This window comes from Polyodon spathula, chromosome 2, assembly GCF_017654505.1.
Source record: "Polyodon spathula isolate WHYD16114869_AA chromosome 2, ASM1765450v1, whole genome shotgun sequence".
NCBI lineage: Eukaryota > Metazoa > Chordata > Actinopteri > Acipenseriformes > Polyodontidae > Polyodon > Polyodon spathula.
In genome coordinates this window covers 11596456-11609977 of record NC_054535.1, presented here as the reverse complement: position 1 = coordinate 11609977, position 13522 = coordinate 11596456, and the positions used below count along the sequence as shown (strand labels likewise).

Here is a 13522-nt window from a genome sequence, read left to right as displayed (position 1 = left end):
TAATATCTACGAGACAGATAGGGTATTTTGAGATGTGAAATCACCTGGTTTGACAGATAGATACAATTGTGTGTCATCAGCATAGCAATGGAAATTTACACTGTCTAGGGACAACATCGCCCAGGGGAAGCATATACAACCAAAACAGAATAGGACCAAGGACGGAGCCCTGCAGAATGCCACATGTAACTCCAGATAAGAAGGATGATTCCTCCTCAATTTGGACATATTGTAACCTATTTGATAAGTAGGATTTAAACCACAATAGGACAGAGCCTGAGAGAGTTACCAGGTTTTTAAGGCGGTCAATTAAAATTAGGTGGTCTATTGTATCAAAAGCTGCACTTAGATCTAGAAGGATTAGGACAGAAGCAAGGCCTGAATCAGAGAATAATAGAACATCATTTGCTACTTTGACGAGAGCCGTTTCGGTACTGTGACCGGGGCAAAAGCCTGACTGAAATGTCTCATAGATATTATGGGCTGCAAGGGATTCATTTAATTGATTAGCCACCACTCGCTCTAAAATCTTTGATTGGAAGGGTAGATTAGAAGTAGGCCTATACTTGTTAGGGACGGCGGGTTCCAAAGAAGGTTGTTTTAAGTAGTGTGGTTTTTTTTTATCACTGCAATCTTAAATGAATTAGGAACAATACCGGAAGAAAAGGAGCTGTTAGTAATATTTAGAATAGAAATTTCAATTCTAGAGTTGAGTCATTAAAGAAAATGTATTCTGATGTTGCAGGGTTCAGGGAAATCGCAGTGCCAGTAGTGTGTTTAAATCATCTGAATTGACCACAGTTATCTTATCTCAACGATTTTTGTATTTAAATTGATCACAGCTTGCTATTGATAGAGTTTTAACCGAAGGCTCTTTCTGCTGATTAGTAAATTGAGCTAAGCATTAAAACAAAACTTGGATTACTTTTATTGGTTTCTATTAAATATGAGTAGTAGGCAGAGGACAGTACAGCCTTGTAAGTCTCGACCCCATGCAAGGATAAGTGTTGTAATTGTCTACTAAAGCATTGACTGATCCCGAAGCCACTACTACTAATTAGTCTGCAAGTTTGCTTAAAAAACGTCACATTTAAAATAAAGTTGGAAAATTGATAGGGGAGTGGTCCGAGATTGCAGGATTACAAGGTAGCAGGATTAAATTTTGAATGTTAAGACCGTGAGTTATAACTAAATCAAGCATGTGATTGTGGGTGGTACCAGATCACTGAGTAAAGCCCACTAAATGTAAATTCAGAAAGTAATTTCCAATGGGATCTTGTCAACATGTATATTAAAATCTCCCCAAATCACAGTTCTATCATGCATGATAGCAAGAGTTGATAAGATGCTAAACTGTTAAAAACAAGGAATAGGGACCAGGAGGCTGATAAATGACTACAAGCTGAACTGGAATTTGAACATTAACTTTAAAAGATAGAATTTCAAATGACGAGTATCCATTTAAACGTTCAAAGTGAAGGCTAAACTCCTCATTTTAAATGCATGAAACTCTGATGCTTGACACAAGCAATGTGATTCATGGGCTTGCACCGATCCTGAATTTCTGTTTCTTCATGGGCTTGATTTGTTGTTGTATTGTTGTTGTCTAAAGTAGAAGAGCTGCTAGTGTATTTTGAGAAGTGAAGGCGTGTTCAGCACGCAGCAGGCTAGATGTTCTCATGTGATACTGTGTGCGATTACTGGAAATCACTTTGACAGTATAGCGTCTTTTTGTTCAGTGAGCTGTCAGAACTTTTTTCAAAAAATAAACAAAACAAAAAAAAACTCCTATTCATTTTTTCATGCTTTGCTCCATTACACAGTTCAATGAGTAACTTTCCATTTAAACAACCCTCGACAGATCATTTTGCGGCATCTTTGTGATGTCAGTTGTTAATCGGAGAGAGAGAGAGAAATGCTCCATATTTTCTACAAAGGTACTCATTGTGTTTGTTTTTATTTGTATTTAGTGGAAAACTTTACTTTGGGCCTTGTGCCATTTATTTAGTATTCAGCAAGTTTATTTAGTATTTTTGTTACTTTGTTTATTGTTAAATATCAGCACAGCAGTGGAGTTTTGCCTCACAATACCTTTTGTGTTGGTATAATTCTTCTTGGTCTGTCACAGTTCCAAATAACAAACATTGAACGTTACTGTTTAGATACAAATATGTCCCACTAGTATTAAGAGATAAGGTAATTGAATGTATTACTCTAGTAGTCTCAGAGCCAATGTGACTAGTTTGTTTCTGTTATCTTACTAGTTATAGTTGTAAGCAATAAATTTAGTTAGTCCACTCAGGTACAACCAACCACAATCTACTCTCTTTTCAAGGTTACTGTGGTTAATTCTTTACCAAAGGTCTCCTTTCCCATGCTTTCTTGCACATGCCTTATCACTCAACATTCTAAGCCTCAGGCCAAATGGGTTGTTGCCTTAGCAACTCTAGTTTTGTATGCCAAAGTCACTTTTAGCAAACTGTTTTTCTGCCATCCACTCTAATCATTCACCCTACACTACAACATTATCATTGACAAGAGGAGGAAACAAATTCATTCCTGGTTTCACAGACCTTGATCAGCAATCATGTTGGACTACATTGGTCTACCTTAGATGAAGTGAGGTAGTCTGAGGTGGGTGCTAATTAGGTGGTTTGTTTTTTTATCCTATCGTCAGTCTTAGTGTTGTAGTTTACTGTTATGCATGTATAAAAAACAAACAAAAAACAAACATGATAAACCTAGCAGCCTGTGATGCAAAGCAATATAAGTTATTGTATAAGAGAATATAATACTGAAGTAAAACTACTCCTGTGTTCATACTCAAAGCTTCTCTGTCATACAGACAGACTGACCCATGTTTATTGTAACTTACACATTATCCCCAGGACAGCTTTTTTGTTCTTTGTTTTTCTTAAAAAATGAAGCTTAGAACTAAAAATAGAACCTTGGAGAGGGAGCTTGAAGCAGTCAATAAATAACAAGAGCTTAATTCTCCTGGGAGTTTGTGCCTGTCAAAGCCTTCAAATGTTGGTACATAAAATCTTAAGTGGAACATTTTTGTTTAAAAAAAAAACAAAAAAAACCCACATAAAATAGCATAAAGATTGTTCTTCCCCAGTGGAGTTTATAATCATAATGCATCTAATGGCTTCATATAATTGGTTGTACAGTTTACCATGAGGTATATTAGCCGGCATTGTTTAATCCAGTATATAGTTTGACCATCAATACCTGCTTTTATACAACACTAGTGGTAGCACGCTATGATAGCAGTCCTGAAATGAATCCACTTGACCCTGCCCTTTCTTATTTTGACATGAGTATACAACAAGCTTCTAAGTGCCGAACCAGTGAGTGTAATTTTATGGTAATTGAGGAGGGGTTATGCTAATTTTTTTGGAAGTCCCGCATCATAGGAATTGTACTGTCAATTAAACATGCATTGTATTAAAAAGGGTGTTTACAAAAACTTTTTTAGGATATGACCGAAATGTTCCGACTGTAATCACCCAATCGCGTCACACCCGGGCTTACTACTTTTTGTTCTATCTCTGAGGATCGTTGTATATAATTATTGTAGTTATTTGTAAAAGTTTCCCCTTAAGATTCCCACTCAGCACAAAAGGATTTGTTAATACGTTGTGCAACAATTATGTCAGTGTGCTACCACTACAACTAATTCCATTGTTTATTTGTTGAACTAAGTGTCATTAATATGTTGCAGTTACCCCTGTAACTGTAAATTTCAGGTTAATACAAAATATGCCTGGTAAAAGATATACAATTCTTAACTCCAAAACTATTAAATTAAGAAGGCTATAATGACTATGTTTATTATAAGAGAATTACCTTTGTGTTAAAATGCTTTTTGGATTGAAAGCAGTGATTGTAAGAGCTGCAAGATACAGCTTTATTGATTGAGTTGCATGGAGAGCTTGGCTTGCTGCTGAGATTTGAGTGGGTTTATCAGGGACTGTCTAGAGGTGTGTGTATCTCAGCTTTATACTCTATTTCTGATTTATATTTTAGAAAAAAAAGATTACAGTATAGGTCATCCTATTTTGAGATTACTAAGAGAATGCTGTGAAATTCCTGAAAATGTACTTTTGACAAGTGTGGGAAAGCAGTAATGTAGCTATGTGCCCTTTATGTGATTGGCTTTTTCACTGGCCCTTGCATTATTTGTTCTGAAGTTGTGTGACAATTCTTAACACAAAATCTAGAGAAGTAATGTTCAGTGAAAGTATGATGATGGCAAAATCCTAGAAACAGAATGTTACATTCTATTGTAGCTTGTTTTTCAAGTATAATGAATATATATTTGCATATAATATTTGAACGCCAGTCTGTAATAACATGTATGTACATTTTTACAAAATTTGACTTTTACCAGACTCCATGTTCCTCATAAAATGTTGTCATCTATTTTAGTATTTCTAAATTTAGATATAAAGCATGCAAGAGTGCTTCAGTGATTTGTTGTGAGTGAAAGTAATTTGCAACAGGAACATGCAGTTACTATACAGGGTTGTGTCAAAATGATTATAAAATGGTTTGGACCAACCAAGCTTTCTTGTAGACTTGCTACAAACACAGCTATGACATCTTCTGACATGCCTTCTCTATTGCTCTAGTGATAGTGGGCCCCTGGCTGAGATCCAGTGCAATTGTTTGCCATCTTTTAAAGTTGTGTTAAGCTTTTCAGGTTGTTTATTAGTTTCTTTATTACTCAGATGTTGATAGAAACACATGGTTGTCATTTATCTATGTTATTGCTTTTGACTTATGAAAATAACATTTAGGCAGTTCATGCAAAAACACAGCACCCTCTGTGACTATTAATGGTTATCTCTGAAATCTTGTTTACCAGCTATATGTGAGATATTCCTAAAAAAGAGAATAATGGAAGTGGTTTTAAAATCCAGCTTGTGATTTACATCTGCATATCTCCAGCATCAGGGAGACCTCAAAGGTTTCTGTACATACACCCATTTAGTTTTTATCTGTACTTCAGGGTGGCTCATCTAGTTGTGATTCAGCTCGGTCACAATTTTAAGGGCATGATTTAGTTAATGAAGAACATTCTATAAAACTCTGAATGTCTGTTTCTTAGATCCAATTATTCTGCATACTATTGCACATCCATATTAGGGTCTGGAAAATAAATAACGTTCGTTTGGAAAGTAGCTGTAGTTTTCAGTAGGAGGGGGGAGGAACAGAGAATAAAAATGGGCCAAAAGAGAGGCAGATAATTCAATTGTACATTGTATTCTGTTAATGTAATTTAGCTGATATATGAAATTAAATGCGTATAATGAAAAAGTATGCATTATTCAGGTTTCAATATTTATTTAAGTAAATGTCAGGCTGTTTTTCATTATGAACACATTCAATGTTCCAGTCTTTAATTCTACTCATTTAAAAGGGATTTAGCCGTGATTTCCCAAAAGGTTTTGTGCTGTAGAAAAGTAGAGGCTTCTGGTAAATATGGAGGGTAGGATTTCTGGTAATAACTGATCAATGTTAAAGTGGTAGGAGGCTAGATTAACGTAACTGTTGCTATTTAGTTTCCCTTAGAGTGAGCAGCTGGTTTTTTAATGATGAAATAAGAAGACTATTTCTTTTATCATCCACTGCTAATTAAAAGTGCTTCTAATCAGCTGCAGTAGCTAGGAACTTGTCCTTTACTAACAGATACAGAATCATCAACCAGCTGGATTGAATTAATTACTGTACAGGATGCTCAGCTGAGTTTTTTAATTGTGTGTTGTAGGGTTTCAACATGAGAAGCAAAAATGTTACCAAGAGTATTATTTGTGCTATGTAAAGGAGTGTGAACCAAGGTTTTTAAAGCCTTTTTTGGCACAAGCAGTATTATCACTTAAGCCCCCTCTTCCCCCAAATTCTGTCGATGATCATTTGGTTCTTTGCTTATTTTATAATTTCCTTTGAAATATTATGATACTCTAGAAGACAATGCTGTAGAATGAAAGGAGCTGCCTAATCACTTCATGTGTTCAAACTTTCCAATCATCTGCATTGACCATAACTGTGGACATAAACAAAGTCACTGACACACACACAGACACTATATACTAAAATTGAGTGCCCTATGTTGTAGTTGTGCATGAAGCATGTAGTTGTCCATAAGAATAAAAGCACTTTCAACTGGCAATAAATGGCAACTAAGACGTGCTTACAGAGGAAAGATGATGTATGGGAGCCCACTTGATCTAATTACCACACAGTCCTTCAGATCACAGGGATAGTCAATCACTTTGATCAGAGCTTTGACTTTGTTGTTAAAAACTTCTGTTTAACTTAGATACATTTTTTATTTTTTTGTTATTATGATGAACAAAAACCCTGCTGGTTATTTAGATGAGGGGGAACTCAGGTGAGTTGGTTGATGCTGCATGTTTTATAAGTACAACTTGTGTTTGAGGGCACAGTAGCTTGTATGAATTTGCAAATCTGCTGCCATTGCCACCAGTACAGTATGCTGCTAATATCTTGTAAACCATTTAACTTTGCAACTTCATATTCTGGGGTTCTGGACTCTCCTCGAACAAAATCTAATAGCACCCTTCACTTTGACCTATGACCTAAGTTTGATCATGGGTATTGGGCAAGACAGATTAACCCATTCGTGCCAGTTATTTTGGAAAGCTGCCACACTGTTTTGACCGTTGGCCACAGTTTCTTTATAGGTGGTGGCGATTGAACATTAACTGTTTCACTGCCACTTTGAGTAACTCTGCACATATAAATGCTACATGTCTTTTTTTACACATCCATTGTTTACCATTTAATCAATAAAATCATGAAATGTCATGTTTCCAAGATACAGCCCATAGCAACATGGCTCCCGATGTGAATATCTGAATATTTGGACAGTTTTTATATGTTAATATTTACAGTGACGTTTGCCCAGTGATGATACAAAGCTACAGATTCAAGCTACAACAACCATCTACAATGTTCTGAACAAATCTTGAGAAAATTATATTTCACTGGCAACAGTGAATCAGGTGTCGCTTTTGTGCCTCACATCAGCGGAGTTAAACCTGTGCATTTTTTCAGGATAAGAAAGAAACACATTTTGATTCATAAGTATATCAGTATACCACAAAACTAATGATATTGTGACGAAGCACGTAGAACATTCTTTAGTAAAAGTTCTTGAGAGCTTCAGAATATGGGCTTATATGATAGAAATTACGATGCATATATAGGTGTTATTTGTCATAATACTGGTAACCCTAATTTGTTCTTACAGTTGAGTGGTGGGGGCTTTATGTTTTTAACATGCTTGTTATGAATCCCTTATGCCAAGTTAGAGCCTTGCCAACGTTGCATGCAGACTGGGAGTTTTTTCTTGACATGTGCATACAGAAAATCCCAGATGGGTTTTCCTAGTAAAAATCTCCCATTTGAACCACTGTTGTTGAGTGCAAGTCTGCTTGACAGTACCTTGGCAACGAAGGTGATGTGATAGTAATTTTTACTTCTGGCGTCCCTGTTGTTTTGAAAACTATTTATTTTGTGCAATTAAAATTATGGATTGTCAGTGTCTATTCAGACAGTAATAATGTACTGTATATGATGAGAAAGGAGGAGGCTTGTGGTTCTTCTTTTTAGATGGGGTGCTAAATCTGTAATTTCTATTGGAAGAGGACAAATATCTTCTCAGGTTTTACTCATGGATATTCAAAGGCAGTGACTACTGTACACCTGTACATTTATAAAGCTATGTGGACATAGAAACATAATATACAAATCATACCTTACTGATCGATGCATATTGGGAAAACAACATTTATGGAGACTTCATGTAGCTATGTTTTTTTTTCTAAAGATGTGCCCTTATAAGCTGGGAAATTGGTCCCCTGAAAAGTAAAAAAAAAAAAAAAAAAAAAAAAAAAAAGTACAATTCAATGGAGACATGTACATTTTGACAATAGGACAGGCTTTCATTTTATGGTAAACAGCCATTTCAATTGTCAAATACATTTGATACACACAAGATTCAATTTATTTTTGGAACAGCCATGCCTGTAACTGTATGGAATTATCCATAGTTTACTGTAGAGTAATGCTCTTTTTTTTACCTTATTTGATGGTTTTTCTCAGTAGTTAACTACTTGTAATCTATGCTTTTATGATTGTAAACTTGGAAAAGGGATAGTGCTCAACAAATGATGTAAGTGTAGATCAATGAAAATATATATCATGGAAAAACTATTTAACTCATTTTATTTCGTGTATTCTTTTCACAGTCTGGATATGTCAAATTTGCTGCACACGTCTGCCAGTTTAGAAAGCTATCGAGTCCAAATTTACAAAGACGTAATAGCCAAGCTGCTTAGGAACGTGAAGGTAAGGGGAGACCTTTCCCCCCTTGCTGAGAAAAGACTGAACAGTGTTTTGAATGGACAGCTGATGGGAATGGAAGGCAAGCTCAAAGAGGAGCATGTTGCAAGGATGGCTGCCCTGGCTGCTGAATGCAATCTGGAGACCAGAGAGGAGATGGAGGCAGAGCACAGGAGAGTTACTGCAGAGAAGGGAAAAGCAGAGCGTTTGTTTCAACAGGTGGATCAGCAGGTATGTGCAATTTAAACATTACACACTTAATGTTTTTTAAGCTAATGAAATCATTCCATGTTTTTGTGTTTTGTGAATTAACATTCACAAATTATGTCTAGCATGTCATGGTGAAACATGTATTCTTATATTGTTGTACATTTGTTGGATACTGTCCAAGCTTCTGCATCATCTGTGGAACCTTGCCCTTCTTGTAACTCCTGGGCTCAGTTGCATCATTATTGTGCAACATCTTCTCAATAGAAATGGGCCTCACTAGCAGTGTTTCCATTAAACTTTTTTTATGCGCTAAAACTCATGCGTATTAAAAAAAAAAAAAAAAAAAAAAAAGCTTGACAACTGATGGAAACCGGCGAAATTTGGTTGATTCTTGCGAAATTCTTTACGTTGATTCTTCTTGTGAACAAAAAAAAAAACTTTTGATAGGGGATGGATAAAAATCGAGTTGGGGGTAATGCGTTAGTAACGTAACACGCTACTGTAATAGTATTACATTTCTTAATAACAAGTTAATATAACGTGTTAGAGTTTGGAGTAATAATATTACAGTTACTTTCCATAAAAAATAAACAAGTGTTTTCTCGCTACATTATTACATTATTATTAAATGATGTGGTGTTTACATTGGAAGCAAGCAGCAGTAAATTCAACAAGACTTATAAGAACATAAGAAAGTTTACAAACGAGAGGAGGCCATTCGGCCCATCTTGCTCGTTTGGTTGTTAGTAGCTTATTGATCCCAAAATCTCATCAAGCAGCTTCTTGAAGGATCCCAGGGTGTCAGCTTCAACAACATTACTGGGGAGTTGATTCCAGACCCTCACAATTCTCTGTGTAAAAAAGTGTCTCCTATTTTCTGTTCTGAATGCCCCTTTTTCTAAACTCCATTTGTGACCCCTGGTCCTTGTTTCTTTTTTCAGGCTGAAAAAGTCCCTTGGGTCGACACTGTCAATACCTTTTAGAATTTTGAATGCTTGAATTAGGTCGCCACGTAGTCTTCGTTGTTCAAGACTGAACAGATTCAATTCTTTTAGCCTGTCTGCATATGACATGCCTTTTAAGCCCGGAATAATTCTGGTCGCTCTTCTTTGCACTCTTTCTAGAGCAGCAATATCTTTTTTATAGCGAGGTGACCAGAACTGAACACAATATTCAAGATGAGGTCTTACTAGTGCATTGTACAGTTTTAACATTACTTCCCTTGATTTAAATTCAACACTTTTCACAATGTATCCGAGCATCTTGTTAGCCTTTTTTATAGCTTCCCCACATTGTCTAGATGAAGACATTTCTGAGTCAACAAAAACTCCTAGGTCTTTTTCATAGATTCCTTCTCCAATTTCAATATCTCCCATATGATATTTATAATGTACATTTTTATTTCCTGCATGCAGTACCTTACACTTTTCTCTATTAAATGTCATTTGCCATGTGTCTGCCCAGTTCTGAATCTTGTCTAGATCATTTTGAATGACCTTTGCTGCTGCAACAGTGTTTGCCACTCCTCCTATTTTTGTGTCGTCTGCAAATTTAACAAGTTTGCTTACTATACCAGAATCTAAATCATTAATGTAGATTAGGAATAGCAGAGGACCTAATACTGATCCCTGTGGTACACCGCTGGTTACCACACTCCATTCTGAGGTTTTTCCTCTAATCAGTACTTTCTGTTTTCTACATGTTAACCACTCCCTAATCCATGTACATGTGTTTCCTTGAATCCCAACTGCATTCAGTTTGAGAATTAATCTTTTGTGCGGGACTTTGTCAAAAGCTTTCTGGAAATCTAAATAAACCATGTCATATGCTTTGCAATTATCCATTATGGATGTTGCATCCTCAAAAAAATCAAGCAAGTTAGTTAGGCACGATCTCCCTTTTCTAAAACCATGTTGACTGTCTCCCAGTACCCTGTTACCATATAGGTAATTTTCCATTTTGGATCTTATTATAGTTTCCATAAGTTTGCATATAATAGAAGTCAGGCTTATTGGTCTGTAGTTACCTGGTTCAGTTTTGTTTCCCTTTTTGTGGATCGGTATTACGTTTGCAATTTTCCAGTCTGTCGGTACCACCCCTGTGTCAAGAGACTGCTGCATGATCTTGGTTAGCGGTTTGTAAATTACTTCTTTCATTTCTTTGAGTACTACTGGGAGGATCTCATCCGGCCCAGGGGATTTGTTTATTTTAAGAGCTCCTAGTCCCTTTAACACTTCTGCCTCAGTTATGCTAAAGTTATTTAAAACTGGATAGGAACTGGATGACATGTGGGGCATGTTGTCAGTATCTTCATTTGTAAAAACTTGTGAAAAGTAATCATTTAACATATTTGCTATTTTTTTTTCTTCCTCTACGATTTTGCCATTTGTATCTCTTAAACATTTAATCTCCTCTTTGAATGTTCTCTTGCTGTTGTAATATTGGAAAAACATTTTGGAATTGGTTTTAGCTCCCTTAGCAATGTTCATTTCTATTTCTCTCTTGGCCTTTCTAACTTCCTTTTTGACTTGCGTTTGCAGTTCTGTGTACTCTTTCTGCGTACTTTCTTTTTGGTCCTTTTTTAATGCTCTGTAAAGTGCCTTTTTTCGCTGAATATTTTTTTTAATTGATCTATTAAACCATTTTGGCAATTTAGTTTTACATTTAGATTTGTCTACTTTAGGGATATAATTGTTTTGCGCCTCTAGTACTACATTTTTGAAGAACAACCATCCTTCTTCTGTGGGTGTTTTCTCTATTTTACTCCAATCTACTTCTGTTAGTCTCTGTTTCATACCTTCATAGTTTGCTTTTCTAAAATTGTAAACCTTAGCTTTAGTCTTTACTTTTGGGGATTTAAAAAACACTTCAAATGAGACCATGTTGTGGTCTGAGTTTGCCAGTGGTTCTCTGACCTCTGTTTTAGTTATTCTATCTTCGTTATTTGAAAAGACTAAATCAAGGCATGCCTCCCCTCTAGTGGGTGCCTTCACAAATTGTGTTAGGAAGCAGTCATTTGTCATTTCCACCATTTCTATTTCATCCTTCGCGCTACCCACCGGGTTTTCCCATTTTATTTGGGGGAAGTTGAAATCCCCCATTAGTATGGCTTCTCCTTTGCTACACACATTTCTAATGTCATTGTATAACAGATTATTTTGCTCACCGTCTGAATCTGGCGGTCTATAGCATGCTCCTATTATTATGCCTTTTGAATTTTTGTCTGTTATTCTGACCCATATTGATTCGGTTTTATTTTCTTTGTCCAGGTTTAACACCTGGGCTTCAAGACTGTTTCTTATGTATAGCGCTACCCCTCCTCCTCTTCTGTCCTGCCTGTCTTTCCTATACAGTGTATACCCACAAATATTATATTCGTCCCCATCACTCTCAGATAACCACGTTTCTGTAACACCTATCACATCATAGTTACCTGTTAGTGCAGTAGCTTCAAGTTCTAGAATTTTGTTTCTGATACTTCTAGCATTTAGATAAATACATTTAATGGTTGTCTTACCTGAGTTGTTGTTCTTGTTTTGATGCGGTCTCCCTTCTGTTTTTTTGTTGATTTCTCCCCCCTTCCTTTCTAGTTTAAATGCTTCCGAACCTGCTCGAGGATCTTTTCTCCGAGTAGACTAGTTCCCTTGTTATTTAAATGCAGTCCATCCCGTCTATACAGATAGTCCTCGTTGTAGAATGTGGTCCAATGATCAAGATAGGTGAAGCCTTCCCGTGTGCACCACGTCTTCAGCCATTCGTTTTGATTAATTATTTCCAGCTGTCCATATGGTCCTTTGCAAGGTGCGGGAAGTATACCAGAAAATACCACAGTTTTGGTTTTCTCTTTTAATTTCCTTCCTAGCTCTCTGAATTTGTTTTGCAGGGATTTTGGTCTGTCTCTTCCAATGTTGTTTGTACCGATGTGGACGACTACTACCGGGTCGTCTCCTGTTCGTTCTAGGAGCCTGTCCACGTTTTCAGTGATGTGCTTGACCGAGGCTCCCGGAAGGCAGCACACTGTTGTAGTAAGGGGGTCCAAACTGCGAATTGAACTTGCTGTGTTTCTCAATATGGAGTCCCCAACAATCATGACCTCCCTTCTTTTTGCTGTCTGGTCACCACTGTCAATAGGGTCCTGGATGTTGTTCCTTTCATTCTCTTGTTGTTGGTTCTGCTCATCAAAATTCTGAAGTGACTCAAATCTGTTGGTTGTTTTGATTTCTGGTGGTTGTGTTTGACGAAGTTTCTTTTTTTCCCTGCTTCTGCCTACCTGAACCCAGCTGTTCTGACCTTCTATCTCCCTGGTGGCTTTCAGTCTGTTAGGGGTGATGCAGACTTCCATGAATTGTGGGTGTGCCAGTTCCTCAAGATCCTGTTGCTGTCTCACTTCTTCCAGCTCCATTTCTGGCATACTTACTAGTTTATGCAAATCCTGGATCGCGCGGCACTTTACGCACACTTGGTTTAGCTCCGCTGGGTTTTCTCGGATTTCCCACATCAAGCAGGTGTCACAGATTACTGGCTTGAAGACCATGTTGAGGTTTTTTTTTTTAAGTTTAGTTTCTTCTGCAGCTGTCAACCTGCTTTCAAACTGCTTCAAAACTGCTCTGTACTTTTCCACGCCCGTACTTCTCCCACTCGCTGTCGCTTCCACTCGCTGTCGCTGGGAAGACTGCCTCGTTTAACTGCGTTGTTCTGCTGTGCTGTTGGCTCCTCCCCTCGCCCGTGTCTCAAAACGGCGCTGAATTTGAATCAGCTGCTCCGAGTTTCAGCTTGTTTGTTATCAGAAAAACACACGCGGCTGTCTGACTTTGAGCTGCTGCTGTGTTTCCCCAATGTCCTCTGTTTTCTGATTAAAGCAATTCAAGATGCAATTTCTCCTTTCTGCTTCGAAACTGCTCTGTACTTTTCCACGCCCGTACTTCTCCCACTCGCT

General features: G+C 37.1%; 1 protein-coding gene across 3 annotated transcripts in view; it reads left to right on the top strand.

The window, feature by feature from the left end:
• Positions 1 to 13522, top strand: part of LOC121330109 (limbin-like) — a 71562-nt gene that overhangs the window by 18255 nt on the left and 39785 nt on the right. For all 3 annotated transcript variants that reach the window (XM_041276401.1, XM_041276391.1, XM_041276385.1), the window contains one exon: positions 8283 to 8607. In XM_041276401.1, the coding sequence (XP_041132335.1) occupies positions 8283 to 8607 (325 nt within the window). The remainder of the gene's footprint in view (positions 1 to 8282; positions 8608 to 13522) is intronic.